The 24,264-nt window shown below is 38.1% G+C and overlaps 1 protein-coding gene across 1 annotated transcript; it reads left to right on the forward strand.

The window, feature by feature from the left end:
• The first annotated feature begins 3,076 nt into the window (after positions 1 to 3,076).
• On the forward strand, positions 3,077 to 23,708 carry LOC122980116 (myosin heavy chain, fast skeletal muscle-like). Its single transcript, XM_044347846.1, has 42 exons — positions 3,077 to 3,163; positions 8,720 to 8,869; positions 9,050 to 9,086; positions 9,307 to 9,519; positions 9,647 to 9,790; positions 9,882 to 10,038; positions 10,239 to 10,266; positions 10,379 to 10,490; positions 10,583 to 10,675; positions 10,988 to 11,051; positions 11,131 to 11,229; positions 11,339 to 11,442; positions 11,605 to 11,743; positions 12,059 to 12,177; positions 12,289 to 12,438; positions 12,525 to 12,695; positions 12,796 to 13,102; positions 13,507 to 13,574; positions 13,783 to 13,870; positions 14,290 to 14,407; positions 14,484 to 14,607; positions 14,707 to 14,843; positions 16,494 to 16,749; positions 16,845 to 17,087; positions 17,176 to 17,352; positions 17,435 to 17,580; positions 17,672 to 17,762; positions 18,142 to 18,531; positions 18,658 to 18,784; positions 18,914 to 19,032; positions 19,131 to 19,327; positions 19,412 to 19,595; positions 19,666 to 19,831; positions 20,170 to 20,294; positions 20,409 to 20,717; positions 20,813 to 21,016; positions 21,104 to 21,229; positions 21,976 to 22,146; positions 22,326 to 22,430; positions 23,079 to 23,174; positions 23,356 to 23,487; positions 23,584 to 23,708. Exons 4-42 carry the CDS (start codon positions 9,319 to 9,321, stop codon positions 23,602 to 23,604), a joined length of 5,808 nt encoding a protein of 1,935 aa, XP_044203781.1. The 5' UTR covers positions 3,077 to 3,163; positions 8,720 to 8,869; positions 9,050 to 9,086; positions 9,307 to 9,318; the 3' UTR covers positions 23,605 to 23,708.
• The last annotated feature ends 556 nt before the right edge of the window (positions 23,709 to 24,264 follow it).

Raw genomic sequence — 24,264 nt, forward strand, 5'->3', positions numbered from 1 at the left:
TTTTTGGTGTATTTCAAACATTTTAAATATATTTGTGAACTGTGCTTATGATGTAACATTATTATTGTATTTTTTAAAGGTAAATTCTACATAAGACCTGTTTTTTAAAGTGCACCAGTAGTTACGTGTAAACACTACTTATCCATGTACTGTTTTTTCAACCCGGTTTTAGAGTTTGACTGTTATGTTTTGGTGTGGCGATCATTCAGACGGTTTTGAATTGTAATTACAGTAGTTTTTGAAAGTAAAACATTTAGAGACTTTTAAGCTCCCGTAGCTTCAGTTTATAAAACAGTTTTCGTCAAGCTCATTAACTGTGCAGCCTGAGCCTCAAGGTCCTAAACAGCCTCCAGAACGCATTTCTCATTTATGTCGTTTTAAAGCTGCTCTTGTATTATTCATGCTTCGGGTCATATATTGTAGTATTGTCTTGCAATCTTGCAATGCATACTCACATTATGCTGGGATGTGACTATAACTGCCATTATTTTTAAGAATGCCAAAACATTTTGATTTTGTCACGGAGAAGGTTTTATGTTCAGTTGGTTAAAATTAGGTCTGAGTGTTGGATTGTAACCCTTGCTGTTTGTCCATCTTGTCGTTGATCTCCTGGGATTAGGGTGTAAGAAGATGGGAGCTGTCTCCAACAGTGCATTAGTCATACATGATATTTTGGAAATGGCTGGCTTCATGTAGATGAAAATTGGCATCATCATGCCACAGAGGAAATTATTTTTGAAATTTTTTAAATAATGCTGATTGGTCTGTCTGTGACATTTGGATAATGCAAATTAAAAATTAATTCTGATTCATTGTGAACATCCTTATACTAAGAGAATCCTCTCTATTTGACCTCATTAAGTGTGGTTGTTTGGGGTGCTGTCTGCTCCTTCTTGTGCTACTGACTATTGCAAGGATGTGTGTGTGTGTGTGTGTGTGTGTAATAATGTTGGTGGGGGCCAGTGGCGTCTTATAAAAACCAGAGGCAGCCTCAAATTTCAAAAGTGCAAACACACTTCTAATGTTACCAACTTCTGTTGAATCCTCTGGACTCATAACATTTCCATGCCTCCACACCAACTCAAACTGAGTGTGGGTGCTGAGTAATTACTCAAGTATTGTGAAATAATGTGTTTATACATCACAAAGATAGGAACACCAATTTAAAAATATGAATTCATGTATGTTTTTTTTATCATTTGTTCCTGTTATTGGTCATAGACGTACATTGGAGTCTGTCCCACCATGCTTTGGGCAGAAGGCAGGGAAACAAGTCGGGCTGTCCATCAGAACCCTCTTAAAACATGGTATGACACATTCACAGATCTAGATATTCATTCCGTTCATGTTTCACGTACTGTGCATGTCACACTGTCTTTGCCTGTCTGTCTGTCTTTTCACAACAGGTGTGCTTGATGTGTATATTTTATGTTTTTATGAGGTGAAAGTTTTGAACCCATTAACATTGCTCGCATGTAAGGTAAAATTCAGAGTTAATTACTGTATAACTCTACACTCTACACTACAATTTCAGTGTTTCTTTTTGACACTAATTCCCTTCGCAAAAATTACAGAAAGAATGCATTCTTGAATATATTTTAAAAATTCCCATTTCATTTTAAAGGTGCAGTGTATAAGATTTAGTGGCATCTAGTGGTGAGGTTGCAGATTGCAACCAACTGAATACCCCTCCCCCAAGCATTTAGGAGAACCTACAGTGGCCGCAAAACTTGCGGAAAATGTGAAAGACCCTCTCTAGAGCCAGTGTTTGGTTTGTCCATTCTGGGCTACTGTAGAAACATGGCGGTGCAACATGGCGGCCTCCGTGGAAGAGGACCTGCTCCCTATGTAAATATAAAGGGCTCATTCTAACGTAACAAAAACATGACAATCCTCAATTTCAGGTGACTATACACTAACACACATACTTAAACACACTCATGAATATTATATTCCATTTATGCCAAGTCCGTTCTGCTAGATGCCATTAAATTCTACACACTGCACCTTTAAATTACAAAGGGGAGACAAAGCAATGTAAACATCCTAATGACAAATGACCTTTGAAGTAATTGGATCACCATTGCTAGCAATCCTACAAAGGTGGGTTACCAAGTTTCATGCCAGTTAGCAGCATTTAGCAGCACACTGCTTACTCACTATGTCCTCTGTATTTCTGTTGGATAATTTCAGTTTGTGGCCGCTGCTCCTCTGTGTCATGTAGTTTGTCTGTTTGGTATACGTTATCAAGATTTGTGAGTCTGTTCCCCTTGAAATATTAGATCATTTTGCAGTTTTGCACATGCAGTTTGGGCACAAATGGCCTCTTTGAAGCTCTAGAGCTCTTGATCCTGAAGAAGGCAGTTTGCCAAAATGTTGATCTTCATCTGTTAAGATAATTCAGTTATGAGTGTGCGGCTTTTACACTTTTTTTTTAAGCTGCATAGCTGACAAAAGCTGCCAATTTGCATTCAGCTTAATGTGACTCACTAATGTATTTATATAATGAGTAACTTTAATTAAGTTACTTCCCAATCCTTTTCCCGGGAGTGTTTGCATTGTTTGGTCTACCCACTGTAGGTTCCAAGAAAGCAAGACAGATGGCATTCTGTGGCTCTTTCATGAGCTACAGCGAGAACTTCTAAACTTCTTTTAAAAAACAAGTTTTTAGTTTTTTCAGCTCAGGTCATTCTCAGTCACTTACTATGTGTGTCACATACTTTATGCTGCTGATGTTAACACACCCAGTTTAAGCATAGGATAACTCCTTAAATATTCACCAATTAATTTGCTCAGTCATCATTAACTTGTCTCAAGGGGATAATAGTGAGCATAGCAGTGTTTGACTAATTAGTTATATGACTAATTAGAACATAAATTCACAATGTTAAATGCACAGTAAACTATCTTTTGTTTCAAATGATGCTCACAGTTGCTGTGTACCGTGTGCATTTTTACTAGATTTGCAATGTTTTCTAGACTGCACTTTTCCTATCAAGAAAACTAACTAAACCAACTAACTGATGCTTAAATATAACTATCTCAATTTACACAGGAAGAAAAAGAAGAAGAAGAGGAAAGGAGAAGGAGAGTGAAATGAAACATCTGCTGATACATGCAAACTGACAAAAACATCAAAGAGAAACTTGAGAGACAGCTGAAGGTACAAAACTAACTACTTGAAACAGTTTTGTATTTTTTTCTGTAAATTGCACCTCTATGCATCACTGAGGACAAGCTGTAAGTTTAGATGATAACGTGTCAGAAAATAACACCAACAACTCTCAATAGATCACCCAAGTGACTTTTATTTTCACAACTAATGGAATTAACTAATTGACTGTCAGTCTTGTGTAATTCAAAGTATTCCTGGATGACAGACTGTTGGGATGTACAGTTACACAGGGAAGGTTGATCATAAGTGAGCAAAGATGGGAAATTAGGTGATGAAGTGGATACTGGTTTGTATCTGAATGTTGAGAACAACTTACTATACCTATAGGGGACAGAAATGGCCACAATTACAAACATGCAAATAAATACAATATATATATAAATGTAATGTAAAATAAAAATGAAGAAATGCAGAGAAATCCATTACTACTATACAAGCCAAATAAAAAAATCAAGATACACATGAGAACATGAAATTTTATATGTACTGACTAGAGACAACTAAGTAAATCAGTTGAAATTACCGATTTAAATAGAACTGAAGTACATCTCACTATAACTTGGCATGCCACTCAAAATGTTATTAAATTAGCTGTAATATATGCAAGTAAAACTCATTTCCCACTTAACTAATTAACTTGTGGGATCCAAAATATGTGATGAAATTCACCACTCAATAATAAAAGGATATTTTTAACAGAACATTTGTACTATGCACACTGACTGTATGGATTCATAACTGGTACTACTGGTAATCATTGACTGCTTCATGCACTCACACATCTGGTAAAGGAGGGTCTAGAATGAGCCAGGAATTTACAGGAATGACCTGGCATTGCTGATTCTGAGGTTAACAAACTGAGAGATCCTTTTATTGCTGAAATGCAAATACAGAGTATTTACATTTTACATTTTAAGACACCAAGCTGGCTTAATGAAACATCATCACACCAGGCTTCTTACCTTGCTCCACACTTACCTGAGTTTTCTTTTTAAATTTTCATGAAATGTAAAAATGTTCACTGCTCATGAAAATAAGAAAACATATTTTCTCACTGTAAAAGGAGTACATAAAGGATGTGATGAGGTGGGCACCCTTCCACCCTCATCAGACGAATGTGGAAACAGCCTTCTTGTGCCAAACTCTGGCCATACATCATTCTGTACAATGAAGGCCAAACAACCAAGTGACAAAACAATAAGCAAGAAACATTTCTGAGTCAGTAGATGACTTAGGTCTTAACCTGTAGTTTTGGTAGGCTAACCTAAACCAGGGTAGTAGATGTATGAACTAAACTGCACTAGTTGCATAAATTAATCTTTTTTTGTTTTACTGCATACATCGATAATGGATGGATACACACACACACACACACACACACACACACACACACACACAAATGGACTATCATCAGTGAGAAACCAACTTTGTAATAAAGGAGTAAAAAGCTGTTTGTTACACTTACCTTGTTGTTGCTGCTGTTGTTGCCGCTTTCAGTTACTCCACCATATAAAGTAATTAGAGCCTGGCCAATATATCAGTCAGCTGATATTATTGACCGATATTGGCCTATCACACGTATATCGTTATTGGCGTATATGTTGTCCGACATGCGCCAATATTGTTTTTTTCATTGTTAAAGTTATATAGGCAGCATTTTATGTGTATTTGATCCTTTTTCTTAATTCAAGTTTAATGTATACGTACATATGTTTTTTTGTTCTGTGTTTTTTTAATTTATAGTAGGGCTGGGCGATATGGACAAAATCAAATATCATGACATTTTTGACCAAATACCTTGATATGGATAATGCAACAATATTGTAGAGATGACTATTGGTGCTTTCACAAAATATTTGCACAATGAGGTTTATGATAAATAATCATCAGTAATGTGGATATAATGACTAAGTGGGTAAAGGCAAATAATAGAACAGCTAGAACAGTCAGGTAAGTTCAGAAAATGACATCACTTTACTGTAACACACCCTTTAAAACCAAGAAAAGACAACACTTATGCCATATCATGATATTACAATATCCAAAATCTAAGATGATATCTAGTCTCATATCACGATATTGATATACCATATTGACCCAAATATAAGACGACCCTGATTATAAGATGTCTTATTTGCTTTTTACTCACAAAACTTTTATTGCACTTAACGAGTGTAGTTAGTTATCGTCTAGTCAAGTATTTCACCTGGTTCACTGTCTCTGCTCCGCTCTGTGGAGCACACACACAGCTACATAGTGCTCAGACTTGCCTGCGATGAAACAGAGGAGAGGAGACAGATTCAGCGCGACCATAAATTACAGCAAAACTCAGAATAGACTATGTTTATTTATGTTATTTACCTAATTTATGTGTACTCATTTAATTTCAGCACATTGTGAAGCTCTATACTGCGTTTTGCTGTCAATTATGGTCACGCTGAGTTTCTCCCCACTTCTCTGTTTCAACGTGGGCGGGGCTGCCCCCCCCCCCCACACACACGGAACTCAGCAGAGCAGAGGAGAGACAGTGAAGTAGTTGAGTTGACGACAACACTCGTTACGTCTCTGTTATTCCGTTGTTGGTTAACTTGGCCTATTTTTGAGCTACTTTGTTCGAGACGATAAATGTGTCTCTCCATCCGGCACTGTAGGCTAGTTGTGAGGGACGGTGGCTCGCTTCAGTCAGGAGGATAGTGCTCATTTTACAGATTTTTTCAGTCTGCTGTGAATGTCTAAAAGTCTAGACCCCAGTGAAGTTGACTGTTTCAGTGCAATGATGTCATTTTATACAATAAAGTTTATTGTTAAACTGTTAAATATCATGCCTCCATTACATGCCTTTGTCACAGTTGTTTGATAACCACATTTGAGGGATCATTGAAAAAAACTGCTTTTGAAAGATTATTCAAAGATGTGTTTCAAAGATTATTGGCCGATATATCAACATCAGAATTTTTTTATTCTCAAATATCAATATCAACATCGGCTCCAAATATCCAGTATCGGCCCTAAAAGTTATGCCAGTATTGAATTTTGAATAGTTTGTAAATAAGTAGAATATTATACTAACACACTGAAGAGAATATTGTGATGGAAGTGATATTCCTACATACCTAGAAATATAATTTGATGCAAAAGTGCCTATCTTGTCATTTCAGAGGGTCCAGTGTGCTGTGTACAATCACCACATCCCATATTACCAAAAAGCCATTATATTGTATACATTTACAAAAAGTGTTATATCAGTATACAGTGTCTCTAATAATATAGGAAACAAGAACAATCCAATGTGTGTCATTCAAATACCTTGTATTTCTATTTATTTATTTTTTGTTCTCTTTAGTTTTCATGTCCAACATCATGCTCCATGTATGGAAATTGTTTTGTGAGATTCGGTTGCAAAGCTGTTCAAAGATGATTGTAGATCTTTAGGAAGGCAAAAGCAGCAACAGAAGATTAATAAGTTGACATTTTCTGTTGCATTACAAAGCAGACTAGTTATGATATGTTGCAGACTGATGATACATTTTTCACGATTCTTGTAAGGAAACGAAACATGCTGCAATCAACACATAAACAAAGTTTGCATCATCCACCTCTGACCCAAAAATCAAATCTGTTACAAGAGTTTTAACCTTTACAGGTAACCACCTCTATAGAAGCAATACACAATACAGACAATGATAAGTCAATTTTACAGGTGATGACAACAAAAAACGTGAATACCCACTTGTAAGCTGTGTTGTAGGTAGTTACCTTACCAGAACTTGCTGCTTTCAGTTTTCTAAACACAATCGTTAACGTTTCCGTTTCCGTGTCAAATCAAGAAAAAAACAAAGAAAAGCATCACTCTCAGTCTCTCTTTTCCTTACTCCCTTTCTGCCCTTACTTGAATTTGAATTTCTCAAACACGCATTAGTAAATGGAAACACACACATGCATACACACACACACACACTCACACACACAATTCTCAGTGTGCTGCATAACACCTGCACAGAGATGTCTTATTTATAACACACAAGGGAATATTAGTCACTTTGGAATTTAGAAATGTGTGGCCACCCTGAAGGCTTGGCAGTATTCACCAACAGTTGGCCAACTATTAAGTGAACAAATTGTTAATTTGCTTTCACTTAGACAAATATTTACAGTTGACTATTGCTTCTGTTTTCTTTTAAAAAGCACAGTAGATACAAAAGTCAAATCAAAAATAAAACCTTATGAACATTTTCTTTGTTTGTTTTTGCCCAATTGTAGAAACGTTTCCTTGTTTACAATAGTTTTATTTTTCTGTCGGACTGATTCCTTACCTCATCTCCTCTTCTTGTTTGCAGCATTACAAACATTAACAACAGACTAGCCTTGACAGCACTGGCTGACACAACAATAAACACCACCCTCATATAAATTCTATCATATAAATTCATCTCTATTATGTTTATCTAGACCAAACAGGAACATAAACTCTGCATGAAACGAAGATGAATATTAACAGCAATTGAGAAACCACAAGAAATTTCCATCAAACTATTTCCATTTTTCAAAGATAATGTTTGTTACAACTGAAATTGCAAAGCTCATTAGTTCATCTAACTATTGCAACCAGTATGTTGCACCTTACTATAGTTTTTACTATAAGTCTTTACTATAAATACTATAAATACTATGAAACACACGGTTACACATACCTCATTCGGGTGCCACATTTTTCCAAAACGTACATCACAAACATTTGTAGCATCAGAGGCCCCCACAGGAAGCAAACAATAAGCAGTGCCAGTAGCATGCACCCATCAACTCCAGAGGAACGGAGACATAAACTAACTTCTTTAGACTTCTACTTACCAAGAAACAGAACCTATCTAAGTTAAACTTGTTGAGTTTATGACCTAGTCACAATACTGATTGAACCAACCAGCCTGGACATTTTTTTTTAGGTGTTTAGTAACAGGATGCTGAAATACATCTGACATGTCATTAACAAAAGCATTTGTAAACAATTGTAATAGCTTAGGTATTTCTGAGCTGGACACTATATTTGCTTTAGCTCCTAATAAGACTGTAAAGGAAAGCCAGACATATTGAGTATCACCTTTTATTGCAACTTAATCACACCACAAGAGAATACTTTCACAGCGTTTTAGGTGTCATCTTTCTTTTGGAGAGAAAGCACAACAGCATAATGGACTATTATGGGATCTTAAATTAGCTTCAACTAAACACTTGGCCCGATGCTCAAGAGATGTTTTGAAACAATGTCACTGCCAAATATCTGTTTGATGGTATAAGAGACTTTTATGATGGACAGCTGGACAACACAAACCTGGAATAAGACTTTCTGGCATACATACATACAGATTTCAGGTAATACTTTAATTCCTTATTTTCATTTATGCAAAACATTTATGCACAAACTATGATATATTGAGGTATTAGATTATATAATCATAATTTGTCATAATCTCACATTTTTTCAGTTTGTATGTGTGTGTGTGTGTTTTGTTTGTTTGTTTTTTGTTATATGGGATACGGTGACACCAGTTGTGATGATGAGGTGGGGAGGACATCTGATACCATTCTTCCAAGAGAAGCTCATTGACCTTAAGAGGAGCGTGGAGGCTGGAGATCTCAGTATAAAAGAAGCACTCCGAGGCTCCTCAAAAGTTTTGGACTGACAGGCTGCCAACAAAGGTGAGTCTTCTCATATTCTTATACTCCGCTCGCACTTTCACAGCGATCAGTCATTTTAATTAATTTGTGGCTCAAGAGCAGTTCTTTTGCAAGATTTGCTTGAACATGCAGAAAGTTACTGATTTAAGTCTAAGTAAAGCTTGCACATTTTTTCAATTTCTAATTTGACTTTTTTTATAGTATCCACACAGCAGCTGTATCACTTGGCAACAAAAAGGTAAATTGCATTCATACAACTCGTGAAATTAAATGAAAGATATATTAATAAACCATGCAGTTTTATTTTATTTATTGGGTCTAATTTTAAGCTATCATTCTCTATTTTGTTTTTACTCAGAGAGGCACCATGAGTGGGGACCCAGAAATGTAGAAGTCATGACTTGTCCTACCTTGCTTTTAAAATGAATGACTATTGTCTTGTTTTTACTTCCTTGCAGTAAAGAGTCATCATGGGTGACCCGGAAATGGAGTGTTTTGGCCCGGCGGCCATTTACCTCCGAAAGCCAGAACGAGAACGAATGGAAGCTCAAAACACTCCCTTCGATGCTAAAACAGCTTACTTTGTGACTGAACCCACCGAGATGTACCTCAAGGGGAAACTTGTGAAGAGAGAAGGCGGCAAAGCTTCAGTTGAAATTAAGGGTGGGAAGGTATGTACTGTAGATCATTGACATATAATACAATAGACACAGCTAAAATAATAACTACATATCCTCACATTTATTTCATAATGATGCTGCAGATTGTCAGTACTAATCATTCACTGCTTTGGTGCAGACCCTCACTGTAAAAGATGATGAAGTCTTCCCCATGAACCCTCCAAAGTTCGATAAGATTGAGGACATGGCCATGATGACCCACCTCAGTGAGCCTGCTGTGCTGTATAACCTCAAAGAGCGCTATGCAGCATGGATGATCTATGTAAGACCAATTTAAATATACAGTTATACTGTATATACAGTATATCACATGTATGAAGGTGACATTTATAGATGTCCTCTTTTTAAAACAGACCTACTCTGGGTTGTTCTGCGTCACTGTGAACCCCTACAAGTGGCTCCCAGTGTATGACACAAAGGTTGTATCAGGATACAGAGGCAAAAAGAGGATTGAGGCACCACCCCACATCTTTTCCATCTCTGATAACGCCTATCAGTTCATGCTCCAAGGTATCAATCTTTTTGTAAGCAACAATCTATAGAGGCTCAACATGGAGCCATAATTTTAAAAAATATCTTCCACAGCAGTTTGTTCTCACAGGCATTTAGTAAGAGAGTGACTACTGTAATATAATAATATAATGCAACATTACTCTTTATGAAAAATGAATGAAATAATGTGATGTGTTCATATTACATTCTCTCAACAGATCGGGAGAATCAGTCAATCCTGATTACGTAAGTCAGTTCTAAAGAGAGTTTACTTGGATTGACATAACTCAGAATGAGGTCCACATTATGTCTGACTTACACCAATTCATGTGTCATGTGTCAATTGTCTGCATTGTAGCGGAGAATCCGGTGCAGGAAAGACTGTCAACACCAAACGTGTCATCCAGTACTTTGCGACAATCGCAGTGGCTGGAGGGAAGAAATCTGAGCCAACTCCTGGAAAAATGCAGGTAATATATAATACATGGTACATATGTATGATATCTGTGAAAATGGAAATCGCAAAAAGACCCAAACACATGTCATGTAACGTCATTTGAAGGGGTCGCTGGAAGATCAAATCATCGCAGCCAACCCACTGCTGGAGGCCTATGGTAATGCCAAAACTGTGAGGAATGACAACTCATCCCGCTTTGTAAGTTTTGTTTCACAAAATTCTTCTGCTTTAAAATAGTGTCTGTTTTAAGATGATCCATTAGTCCTCTACCCTTTAATATTTTTGCTTGTTTTCACACTATCACAGTATGTAGTGCAGTCAAAATTTAAAAGCATTCTGGTCACCAGCATTTTGCCTGTATAGTACTAAATAATCTGTTGGTAGGAAAGGCTTGAAATATTTCCATATAGTTTGAGGTAGAAATTAATGTAAAGATATAGAGTATGAGGCATGTGCACCATTAGACTGAGTTTCAAATATGCCCACACTGACAACAACATTCTTCTTTAGGGTAAATTCATCAGAATCCATTTTGGATCAACTGGAAAGTTGGCCTCAGCTGACATTGAAACATGTAAGCTTCCAGCCATTCATTATCCAGAAGGTTTGATAAAAGGACAAACTGTAAACCACCTTATTGCTTTGTTTTATAGATCTGCTGGAGAAGTCTCGAGTGACGTTCCAGCTGTCTGCTGAGAGAAGTTACCACATCTTCTATCAGCTCATGACAGGCCACAAACCTGAGCTGATTGGTGAGCAGTTTGACTATATATCATTTGATGTACTGTTAATGTTGTATTTGTACTATAAATACAGGCTTCACCTGAGTCCGCAAACTGAAGTGAAATAAATCTTTTTCAGAGGCTCTCCTCATCACCACCAACCCTTATGACTATCCAATGGTCAGTCAGGGTGAAATCACTGTCAAGAGTATCAATGACATTGAAGAGTTCATTGCCACTGATGTGAGTTGACAAACTGTACTGCAAAATCTAAAACCTCAAAGAGTTTTTCTTTCAGAGCTACTGATAACAGTAAACCCTCAGTTTAGCTCTCACCCTCTGTTTTAGATAACCTAAGACAAACATATTACAATAAATCTGTGTTTTTGTCCATTTGTTCTGCAGACTGCCATTGATATCCTGGGCTTTACTGCAGAGGAGAAGATAAGCATTTACAAGCTGACTGGAGCTGTGGTGCATCATGGAAACATGAAGTTCAAGCAGAAACAGCGTGAAGAGCAGGCTGAGCCTGATGGCACTGAGGGTAAATGCTGAAGTAAAATTCACAATTTCATACAGCAACCAACCAATTTACCATTACTAACATACTGTAATGGATCTTCTTATGACATCCGAATTCCTATATTCAGTTGTGCTCTCATTGTAAAAGGTAAGGTGTCTAAGGTGTTGCAAGGGGCAACAGAGAAGTTCTCTGCTTAGCGTGTTGTTACCATGATGTGGACCCAGATAAGTAACAGAGGATGGATACATTTGATAGAAAATACTGTAGATTCTCAAATCAGCACCAGTCACCTTTGGAACATTTTGTGTCATGGGTAATCTTTTCTGTTCTCATCAGAGGCTGATAAAATTGCCTACCTCATGGGTCTCAACTCTGCTGATATGCTCAAGGCTTTATGTTACCCAAGAGTCAAGGTTGGCAATGAAATGGTGGTTAAAGGTCAAACTGTGCCACAGGTAATTTATATAAAGATATTAGCTCATGAAAACATTTCATTATTCAATATAAAAATACCAGTAGTATTTTTATATAACCCGATTTCCAACTCTTTCGATCTTTAAATCTAGGTGCATAATTCTGTCATGGCTCTGTCCAAGTCTGCCTATGAGAAAATGTTCTTGTGGATGGTTGTCAGAATCAATGAGATGCTGGACACAAAACAGCCGAGACAGTTCTTCATCGGTGTCCTGGATATTGCTGGGTTTGAAATTTTTGATGTAAGTAAACTGCACATATCTCTTGGTAATGCAGTGTGAACCAGCAGAATAAATCATTGGCATCATATCTTCTCTCTTACCTCAAGTTCAACAGCTTGGAGCAGCTTTGCATCAACTTCACCAATGAAAAACTGCAACAGTTTTTCAACCACCACATGTTTGTTCTGGAGCAAGAAGAGTATAAGAAAGAGGGCATTGAGTGGGAGTTCATTGACTTTGGCATGGACTTGGCTGCCTGCATTGAGCTTATTGAGAAGGTAAGGTTGTAAATGGCATATTTTCATGAAAACCTTGTGCACACATACATTAGAGAAATGTGTTAATGCAATGATGAGTCAATTTTACATGCAATTTCAGCCAATGGGCATCTTCTCCATCCTTGAAGAGGAGTGCATTGTCCCCAAGGCTACAGATGCCACCTTCAAAAACAAACTGCATGACCAGCATCTTGGTAAAAGTGCCCCCTTCCAGAAACCAAAACCTGGCAAAGGCAAAGCTGAGGCCCATTTCTCCCTGGTGCACTATGCCGGCACTGTTGATTACAACGTCAATGGCTGGCTGGACAAGAACAAGGACCCCCTGAACGACTCAGTTGTTCAGCTCTACCAGAAGTCTTCAGTCAAACTGCTGGCTCATCTCTATATGGCACATGCCGCGGGGGATGGTAAGGGTCATATTTTGAAAAAGAAATACTGAGGTGTGTTTCTGGTGTTCAGTGACGCTGGTGGTTTTGCTGTTTGCGTCTCATGTCTCTGGAGAAGGTCGTTTTTTCTTGCTATAATACACAGCATGTAAGATGGAACATGTGTATGGTGTATAATGGATGCATGTCACATTAACATATTGACCCACTGTACAGAGTTTTCAGGGAATTTCACCATTAAAATGTCATATGATTACTTACAACAAGAACAACAAGGAAACTCAGGGGCATTATACATTGATATATATTGAACTATTTCAGATAAAACTATAAAAATACATATAATTAGCAGCATCAAGTCCATCATACTTGTAAATAATTAATTCAGCTAATTGCTAAATGTGACCCTGTAAATGCATTTACAGATAAAGGTGCAAAGAAAGGTGGCAAGAAGAAGGGTGGTTCTTTCCAGACTGTGTCAGCTCTCTTCAGGGTAAGTTTTATTTTAACAAATACTTTTTATGGTCATTTAGAAAAACTTGCTCATAATAAGACATTGTAACACTAATCTAGAATCATGCATTCAGTACAAACTTTTGACTGGCACTGTATATGTATGACTTTTAATTTGATTGTACAGTACTGTCAGTGTTAACATCTTTTGGGAAAATAGAAATTATAAATGTTTTGTCCTTCAACAGGAAAACTTGGGCAAGTTGATGACCAACTTGAGGAGCACTCATCCACATTTTGTGCGCTGTCTAATTCCCAATGAATCAAAAACACCAGGTAGGTCAAAAAAAAAAAAAAAAAAGTCTGACTGACTGACAAAAGTGCAGAGTCTACATGAAGAGTAGCAAGTCTCATTTTCAAAAATTCACATGAAGGAGGTTTATGCTGTTATTTTGTAGATCATCACCTCATGAATCCATACCTCACTCACTGTTCATTCATTCATGTTCATAAAGTACAGCACCAGTCAAAAGTTTGGACACACCTTTCCATTCACTTGAATGAGAAAGCATGTCCAACCTTTTGACTGGGGCTGTACATGCCCATCTTCCCCACAGTTGCTGTCATAAAGCAGGACAATGTCTTTAGATGACACATTAAACCAGGATCATTCACACACCTCCTCTCTACAGTACTACTGAACTGTGTGGGAAGCTTCATGTCTATGACACTCGGTGTCCTTGTTTCTGTTTAAGGTCTGATGGAGAACTTCCTGGTCATCCACCAGCTGAGGTGTAACGGTGTGCTGGAAGGTATCAGGATCTGCAGGAAAGGTTTCCCCAGCAGAATCCTCTATGGTGACTTCAAGCAGAGGTAGCTATTCCTGTAGTTCACATATGAGCACAATGACTTTGTTTCATACTGATCTGATTCAAGTAAATTCTTTCAGATACAAAGTATTGAATGCTAGTGTCATTCCGGAGGGACAGTTCATCGACAACAAGAAGGCGTCAGAGAAACTCCTGGAGTCCATAAATGTGGACAGAACACAGTACAGATTTGGCCATACCAAGGTAAATAAACAGACTCAAGTATAATCATGAAATAATGAGATCTCCTTGTGAAACAGAAAAATGTTTAGATTAATTCAACATTATAATATCTATCAACAGGTATTCTTCAAGGCTGGACTGCTGGGTACGCTTGAGGAGATGAGAGATGAGAAATTGGTTGAACTGGTGACCATGACTCAGGCTCTCTGCAGAGGTTACGTCATGAGACGAGAATTTGTCAAGATGATGGCACGAAGGTAGCTTTACTATTTTGTAAACTACAAATATATTGTGGTTATTTCAGCAAAAGACAGATAAAAGAAAAAATCCATATTACCTGTTTCATTAACAGGCAAAATTTGTCCAACAACATGGCTCTCATAAATCTGTCTGATACAGTTTGATTACTTTCTCGTACTGTAATCGTAAGGTGTTTCAGTGCAGGTTTGGATTAATGTACAGCTCACGTCTTCTCAGTGTATCTCAGTGGATTCATGATCCATGGCCCAATTCTACTTAATGAAGCTCTCATGACTTTCTGTTACATGTTTTTGCTCATTTGCTGATTTAAGTATGATAGCATGACTGTAATAGTTTGTTCACTTTCTTCGGCTCATGGCCTGGACATTGACAAAAATATACCAAAAAACAATCATGCCACGCAAAGCTACAGTTTTAAAAGATTGGAGAAAAAAACATGTAATATATATTTATGATGTAAAGCTGAGAAAATAGTCCAGCACTCATACTAGAAGGCTGACAAACTATTAAAAGAGTAACTTTGTGAAAACCTTTGCAATTAAGTAATTACTTGCCAAGTAAAATTACATAATACAACATCTCACTTAGCATATCATACAGTATCATTCTACACAAAATCATTACTTTTATTCTAAGACAGAAGTAAAAATATTGAAACTGTAAAAAATACTGTATTTAGTCTGTGTTATGTTGTGTAGTTTGGACATATCAGCACATTCTTCATACTTTCATGATTACATAACTGTCAAAGTTTAATTTATTTTCTTCAGGTAGTGTGGCAAGCTCAGAGGCCCTTCTAAAATTGAATGCATGGTGGATTTTGTTTTTCTACAGTGGAGATAGCAGTTACTGCTGGTTGACTGACTCACTGTTGTGGGCCTGAGCGAGTATGTGGTGAAATGAAGAGTTGGTTCAAAGCGTTTGCCCCTGGCTGATATTTAACACAGTTCAGTATAGTTGGTACTGCAGCAGTGTCTGACATCCTAATGAGATCCAGAGAGACATGGGATTCTTCACCTCTAGCTTTGCAGAGCATCTAGATGGGTGATATAAATAATTTTGGACATATTTACTAAGTCTTCACAATTATTGCACATAAACTGCATTCACAGTTTTTTTACTTTTCACTTGGAGTTGCAGAGGCTCAATGAAAAACTATTAGAATATATATTATTGGATACTTGCATGTGCTGTATCTCACACACCATGGTATCCACAAGCACTCGGTTGGACTACTGGAGGGCAAGTACCTTTATCTGTTTAAAACCTGGAGAGACCTCCACATGTGGGCTGCCTCCTCTTCATTCCCCTGACCTAGTTTGAGCTCTTTAATGTAGGGACAAGAAAGGGGAGTTTGCCAGTGTGTACAGTTTATTCTGAGCTATATTCACTGGCTAGGAGTTCCTCTGTGAAGACTTGGCCACAGAGGTCAAACTGTCCACAACATGTTTGCACAATGCTATGTTTTTATGCTCCAGAAATCCATTTCTACACACAAATTGTTTGGGGTTCATCTATGGCCTGATTGTTCCTCCTTTTGGCACACTCAAACACGCCTTACTTGAAGCTGCTAAAACCACCTGATATTATAGCAATAAGAATCTATTTAACTCAAATCAAATCTTTTCTGTGTCTTGTATCACCAGGGAAGCTATTTACTCCATCCAGTACAACATCCGCTCATTCATGAATGTCAAAACATGGCCATGGATGAAGCTTTACTTCAGAATAAAGCCTCTGCTGAAGAGTGCAGAGACTGAGAAAGAGATGGCCCAAATGAAGGAGGACTTTGAAAAAACCAAAGAGCAGCTAGCAAAGGCTCTGGCTAAGAAGAAAGAACTGGAGGAGAAGATGGTTACTCTCCTGCAGGAGAAGAATGACTTGCAGCTACAAATTGCATCTGTACGTTAAGTAGAAAGAGGCAATTGCTTTTTCAGTGACAGAGGTTTTTACAATTAACTAAATAATATTTTACTTGTATGTCATTTCAAATCTAGGAAGGTGAAAACCTTGCTGATGCAGAGGAGAGGTGTGAGGGGCTCATTAAAGCAAAAATCCAGCTTGAGGCCAAAGCCAAAGAGGCGGCTGAGAGACTGGAGGATGAGGAGGAAATCAATGCTGAGCTGACTGCAAAGAAGCGGAAGCTGGAGGATGAGTGCTCTGAGTTGAAGAAAGACATTGACGACTTGGAGCTGACCCTGGCCAAAGTGGAAAAGGAGAAACATGCCACTGAGAACAAGGTTGGTGTATTATTCACAAGGCCTTAAAGTCCACTCTTCAGAGAACACCAAACCGTTCTAAATGATCTTCACAATATTGCCAATATAGGTTAAAAATTTGGTTGAAGAGATGACTTCTCAAGATGAGACCATTGCCAAGTTGACCAAAGAGAAGAAAGCTCTCCAAGAGGCCCATCAGCAGACCCTTGATGATCTTCAGGCAGAGGAGGACAAAGTCAACACTCTGACGAAGGCCAAGACCAAGCTGGAACAGCAAGTGGATGATGTATGTAATAATAACAGACTATAATTTCACTCCCCTTGAAACTTTAAAAGCAAAAAATAATGCCTCATCTTGGTTAAAACAGCTTGAAGGTTCCCTGGAGCAAGAGAGGAAGCTCCGTATGGATCTTGAGCGAGCTAAAAGAAAGCTGGAAGGAGATCTGAAACTGGCCCATGAATCCATAATGGATCTGGAGAACGACAAGCAGCAATCTGATGAGAAAATCAAGAAGTACGTAAAAATGGGAACTTAATTCATGGCCTCCACAATTCCCACAATGACAATGTACTTCTAACATTTTTTATTTTATTTATGATTAAAGGAGGGACTTTGAGATAAGCCAACTTCTCAGCAAGATAGAAGATGAACAAATACTCGAGGTTCAGCTTCATAAGAAAATCAAAGAACTGCAGGTAAAGTGTAAATGGGTGTCTGAGGTTTATGGAGAGTCGAATGTTTGTGATTTTGTCTCAATCAAAAATATCTATTTGTAGTATTCTTCCTTCTTATGGATAGTTTTTATTAATTTACATAAAACAATTAGAAAACGGGTGGATGTAATGACATTTAACACTCACTAACATTAACATTTTGGTTCATTTACATCTTTATGATTAAAGTATAACACCAAGTATTAGTGAAAAGAAAAGTGAAGTTGTCTTTTTATAGGAATTGAATTAGTATTGAGACTATTAAGTGTCTTACTCTAAATCAGTTCTAAGGGAAAATATTAAATTTATAATAAAGCAGTACAGTACATTGAAACATGACTTGTGTTTTTTTGCTTCACAGGCTCGTATTGAGGAGCTGGAGGAAGAGATTGAGGCTGAGCGGGCAGCTCGGGCCAAGGTGGAGAAACAGAGGTCTGATCTCTCCAGGGAACTCGAGGAGATCAGTGAGAGACTGGAAGAGGCTGGTGGAGCAACATCTGTTCAAATTGAGATGAACAAGAAGCGTGAGGCCGAGTTCCAGAAGCTGCGTCGTGATCTCGAAGAGTCCACCCTGCAGCACGAGGCCACCGCTGCAGCTCTCCGCAAGAAGCAGGCTGACAGTTCGGCAGAACTGGGGGAACAGATTGATAACCTTCAGCGGGTCAAACAGAAACTGGAGAAAGAGAAAAGTGAATACAAGATGGAGATTGATGACCTCAGCAGCAACATGGAGGCCATCGCTAAATCAAAAGTAAAATTTACAAATGTTTCTTTTGATTAAATAATTATACAGTAAATACCCAAATCCATGTTTTATTGTCTACAGAAGCATTATGAGTATATAATATAGTTACATCTTACTGACTTTTGTTTGTAGGGTAACCTGGAGAAAATGTGCCGTACCCTTGAGGATCAACTAAGTGAATTCAAGTCCAAGCATGAAGAACACGTGCGTCAGTTAAACGACATGAATGTTCAAAGAGCAAGACTGACAACTGAAAATAGTGAGTGTAACATCTGGGATTAAAATCAATGAAAACAGAATCAGAAATGGTTTTATAAAATATTGTATAACGTAGCAGAAGCCACTTACTTAAGATGTTGAATAAATAATATCTCTTTATTCCAATCAGGCGAATTTGGTCGTCAGTTGGAGGAAAAGGATTCTCTTGTTTCACAGCTGACAAGGGGCAAACAGGCTTATATTCATCAGATTGAGGAGCTCAAAAAGCACCTTGAGGAAGAGATTAAGGTACTGCTTTAGGCTGTTGTCTTGTTAAATGTAGCCATTAAAGCTCTAATGTATTTATTAGAATTAATTTGCCACATTTTGTGTTATGTCATTATCAGGCCAAGAACGCCCTGGCTCATTCTGTTCAGTCAGCTCGTCATGACTGCGACCTGCTCAGAGAGCAGTATGAGGAGGAGCAGGAAGCCAAGTCTGAGCTGCAGCGTGCAATGTCCAAGGCCAACAGCGAGGTGGCCCAATGGAGAACCAAATACGAGACCGATGCCATTCAGCGCACTGAGGAGCTTGAGGAGGCAAAGTAATGAACGGTCCTGAAGTCTTGTGGTTTCCACATGCACTGATTCTGTAAATCATCATGAAACAAGTTGATGTGTCTTTGCAGGAAAAAGCTTGCCCAACGTCTTCAGGATGCAGAGGAATCCATCGAGGCTGTGAACGCAAAATGCGCCTCTTTGGAAAAGACAAAACAGAGACTGCAGGGTGAAGTGGAAGACCTGATGATTGATGTAGAGAGAGCTAATTCTCTCGCTGCTACCCTCGACAAGAAGCAAAGGAACTTTGACAAGGTCAGATATTGTTGTATAAACATTCTACATGAGGTGACAGAAGATACTCATTTGTTTGTTAAATGTTCAGGTTCTTGCTGAGTGGAAGCAGAAGTATGAGGAGAGCCAGGCAGAGCTGGAGGGATCTCTGAAGGAGGCTCGTTCTCTCAGCACTGAGATTTTCAAAATGAAAAACTCCTATGAAGAAGCTCTGGACCACCTGGACACCCTGAAGAGGGAGAACAAGAACCTGCAACGTAAGACAAATCTCGTTTGTTATTGTGTTCTTTTTTTCTAAAAATTATCCACTTTAAATATCAAGGAAATTCATTATAAAGTATACAATGCTACAAAATACATTCTTTACCAAATATGTTACACTTACATTGTGGGAAAACAAAACCCTGCAGCATATGGAAATTAATGTGAGCGAAATAGTTTTTTTAAACATGAATATTGAAGTTTGGGCTTGTGTGACTGGCTGGTTCTTACTAAACAAACTGAACACAATGATTATAATGCTTAACTACTGTGTTATTAAAGAATTAATGTATTAATGTGAATTTCTTGAGTTTTTTTTTCTTTTTCTCAACAGAGGAAATCACTGATTTGACTGAAGTTATTGGGGAATCAGGAAAGACGATTCATGAGCTGGAAAAAGGGAAAAAGATAGTGGAGACTGAGAAATCAGAAATCCAAACAGCTCTAGAGGAGGCAGAGGTACAGTAGCAAAGGAGAACACACATGAGGAGCTGGAGTATACAGTACATCCACCTTGATGGATACTTGATGCTTCAATTCACAAAATTTCTCCTTTACTTTTTCATTTCGCAGGCTACACTGGAGCACGAAGAATCGAAGATCCTCCGTATTCAGTTGGAGCTCACCCAAGTGAAAAATGAAATTGACAGGAAAATCGCAGAGAAGGATGAGGAGATCGAACAGGTGAAGAGGAACAGTCAGAGAGTGATTGAAACCATGCAGAGCACTTTGGACGCTGAGATCAGGAGCAGGAATGATGCCCTGAGAATCAAGAAGAAGATGGAGGGAGACCTCAACGAGATGGAGATTCAGCTGAGCCATGCCAACCGCCAGGCTGTTGAAGCCCAGAAACAGCTGCGAAACGTCCAGGGACAGCTCAAGGTCAGACATAAATATGGATAAACACATAAATATGCATCAAAGCAGCTACAGTATATCATGTAAATTGCTAAACAGAGCTCATATCTTGAATTCAGGATGCCCAGTTGCACCTTGATGAAGCTCTGAGAGATCAGGCAGACCTGAAAGAGCAGGTTGCCATTGTGGAGCGCAGGAACATCCTGATGGTGGCTGAGATCGAGGAGCTGAGAGCTGCTCTGGAGCAGACAGAGAGAAGCCGCAAATTGGCTGAACAGGAGCTGGTTGATGCCAGTGAGCGTGTGGGGCTGCTGCACTCGCAGGTACTATAAATATATTTTACAAGTACAGAAATACAGCATATTTTTGTAAATATAAAAAAAACAACTTAATTTTGTCTTTTCTTTTAGAATACAAATCTTCTAAACACTAAAAGGAAGTTGGAAGCTGACTTTGTCCAAATTCAAGGTGAAGTGGAAGATGCTGTCCAGGAAGCAAGAAATGCTGAAGAAAAAGCCAAGAAGGCCATCACTGATGTGAGTCGTGTGTCCTCAGTGTGACAGGATACTTCAGCCTGCACCTACATACAGTCTGCTTCATTCTTTGTAAACCTGACTGCTCATTTGCTCGTGGGTCCAACAGATTACCAACCTAAGTTATCTGCTTGAATCATTCCGGTGCAGAGCAGCCAGTAGCACGCTGGTTTAAATTGATCCCCTGACAAATTTTAAATAAAGTAGAATATATACATATAATTTTGTGTAATGGGGGAAAAACATCTCAGGTTGCCTCCAACTGTGCAATGTAAGAGATGTTGGAAACTATGGCTATTCATATAGCAATGGTCAGTGCAGCTTGGTTGGGTAACCATAGTAACAGCAAGGAGGAGCTGTAACAGATTAACAGATTGTTGGGGTTTTTTTTCAAGAATTTTGTTCATTCAAACTGAATATAAGATTTTCTGGTTTACAGTCAGGAATCTCTGGTAGGCAAGAAGTACATTTACAGTGTTTGCTCTTGTTAAACTAAACAATAACAATGAAATAACTTGAAAATTGGACTCAGGCAACAACTAATGATCAATACATTTTACCGAAATCTGTGTGTGACAAAACATTTTATGACATTAACCTTTATGGACATTATAATCCCATGTGTCCATGTGCATTGTTTGATATTTATAGCTAAATTGTGCTCTATAGTAAATCAACTCTTTTGTTTTATATTTGGGTGACAATTAACATTTTGCTTATTGGCCTTCTTAAAATGACTCCATATGTAGGCTGCCATGATGGCGGAGGAGCTGAAGAAGGAGCAGGACACCAGCTCTCATTTGGAGAGGATGAAGAAGAACCTGGAGGTGACAGTGAAGGACCTGCAGCATCGTCTGGATGAAGCTGAGAATCTGGCCATGAAGGGTGGCAAGAAGCAGCTCCAGAAACTGGAGTCTAGAGTAGGTTCACTTGCTTCATTTTGTTCTGTATTCCCGCACTTTGGATATGAAATTAAACCACGGTTGAGATGAAGGAAACTGTCGCCCTTTTTGACCAAACCCCCCCCAAAAAAGTTTCATCATATCACTGCCCTGTTAAAACATATTGAGTCCTAAAATCTGTACTTCTTATTGTTAAGATTCGAGAGCTGGAAGCTGAGGTTGACGCTGAGCAGAGACGCGGCGCTGAAGCTGTGAAAGGTGTCCGCAAGTATGAACGCAGAGTGAAGGAACTGACTTATCAGGTAAAGAGAACCACAACATTAATATTATATTGTGCACCTGGAAACTTAATTTAACACCTGGTTATTATCATATTATAATATTTTTCTGAAGATTTCCAGTAATTTGAGCAGCTGGGTGCAGAATGTGTTTCAAACCCCTAGAGGGCATGAATCACCATCATACAGTATGTCTGACACTCCAACAGTGCTTGACATACTGAAATGATATACTGTAGAGTAGACCAAAGCTAATGATAAACATTCTACTGTTGCCACTATTAATACACACAGTTATGTACTTATCATTAGTATGCTACATGTGTGACATTTGTAGAGGTGTTTTCACATTTTCACTGTGAAAAACTGGAAAAAGGAGGAACTCTTGTATGAACACTCAGGCAGCTTGATTGACAGACATGACAGTGTTCATTCTGCAAATGGTAAAAGTGAAATTATGCACATTTCCCTGCTGTTGTGCATTCATTCATCTCTTCAGTATGTGCAGCCTGTTTGGTTTTACTCCATGTTGTCAGTCTTCAGCTGTGGAAGATCTATACGAATGTACCGAATGTTCTCACGTGGTTTTGAAGATATTCATGAAACAAGAAGGGATGATTATACTCCTTGTAGTTTTAGTATCAAACAGACTATACTGTGTACCGCCTGTAGGCTGAGGAGGACAAGAAGAACATTGTAAGACTTCAGGATCTGGTGGACAAGCTCCAGCTCAAAGTGAAATCCTACAAGAGGACCTCCGAGGAAGCTGTGAGTGCTCTCTGTGAAATATTAGACACATGCAATACATATAGGCTTTACACTGGTGACACTTTCTTAAACTGCAGTTAACACCACAGGACTGACAGCATGATACAGCATGATTTAATGACTGCGATGTTTTCATATCATACATATGGTGAGATCTGTTCTTGAACCTTGTTGTATCCAGGAGGAGCAGGCCAACACTCACCTGTCCAGGTACAGGAAGGTTCAGCATGAGATGGAGGAGGCTCAGGAGAGAGCCGACATTGCCGAGTCCCAGGTCAACAAGCTGAGAGCCAAGAGCCGTGAAATCTTCAGGGTATATTGATTTCCATTATTTTCTTATGTCTCGTATGTTGACACAACATTCTGACAAAGTCTGACTTCTTACTGTCTCTTCTGTATTCATTTAAAGGGGAAGGATGCTGAAGAGTGAACATCAGTCTTGATGAAACACAATACAAGAAATCATACAATATGATATTTTTGTTTGATGTGTCAAGTGTGTAACATGAAATAAAATGGCAAGCAATTACCATTCAAAAATTCTCTTTTAATGGTGTTTTTTTGCTGTTACAGTATGTTTGTTTCAATAATCTCCAAGTGTTATATGTAGACGACTAGCTTTACACAAACATTGCAATTAACTAAAATAGGTCTCCTGTCCAAACATAAGGATGACATTCTTTCACTTAATGCAAGTAGACAGACACTTTAAAGCAAATAAGATCATGTCTCAACTCTGGGGACTGCTCTGAAAATCCCTCTGGATTATTTAGATGATACTGTTTTGTGTTTTTGCACAGAAAAATCTGTCTGTTAATTTTCACCAATTAAATGTAGAGATTTCTTTATTAAAGTCAATAATTAAAAAAAAAATTACTTGAAAATGTTTCATGACAAAATCATGATTATGCACTATAAACTATGACTCAAGACAGTTATTTAAAACTCTTTAATTCATCAGAAATCTAACAAATAACCTACATTTATCAGAACATAGATCTAATAGTTAATTGTAGCAGTGGAATTAAATGGTGATTTTGAGAAGTGTAATTTATATCCAAATGTCTACTGTGTGGTTCAAACGTTCAAA

This window comes from Thunnus albacares, chromosome 4 (genome assembly GCF_914725855.1).
Source record: "Thunnus albacares chromosome 4, fThuAlb1.1, whole genome shotgun sequence".
NCBI classification, from domain to species: Eukaryota; Metazoa; Chordata; class Actinopteri; order Scombriformes; family Scombridae; genus Thunnus; species Thunnus albacares.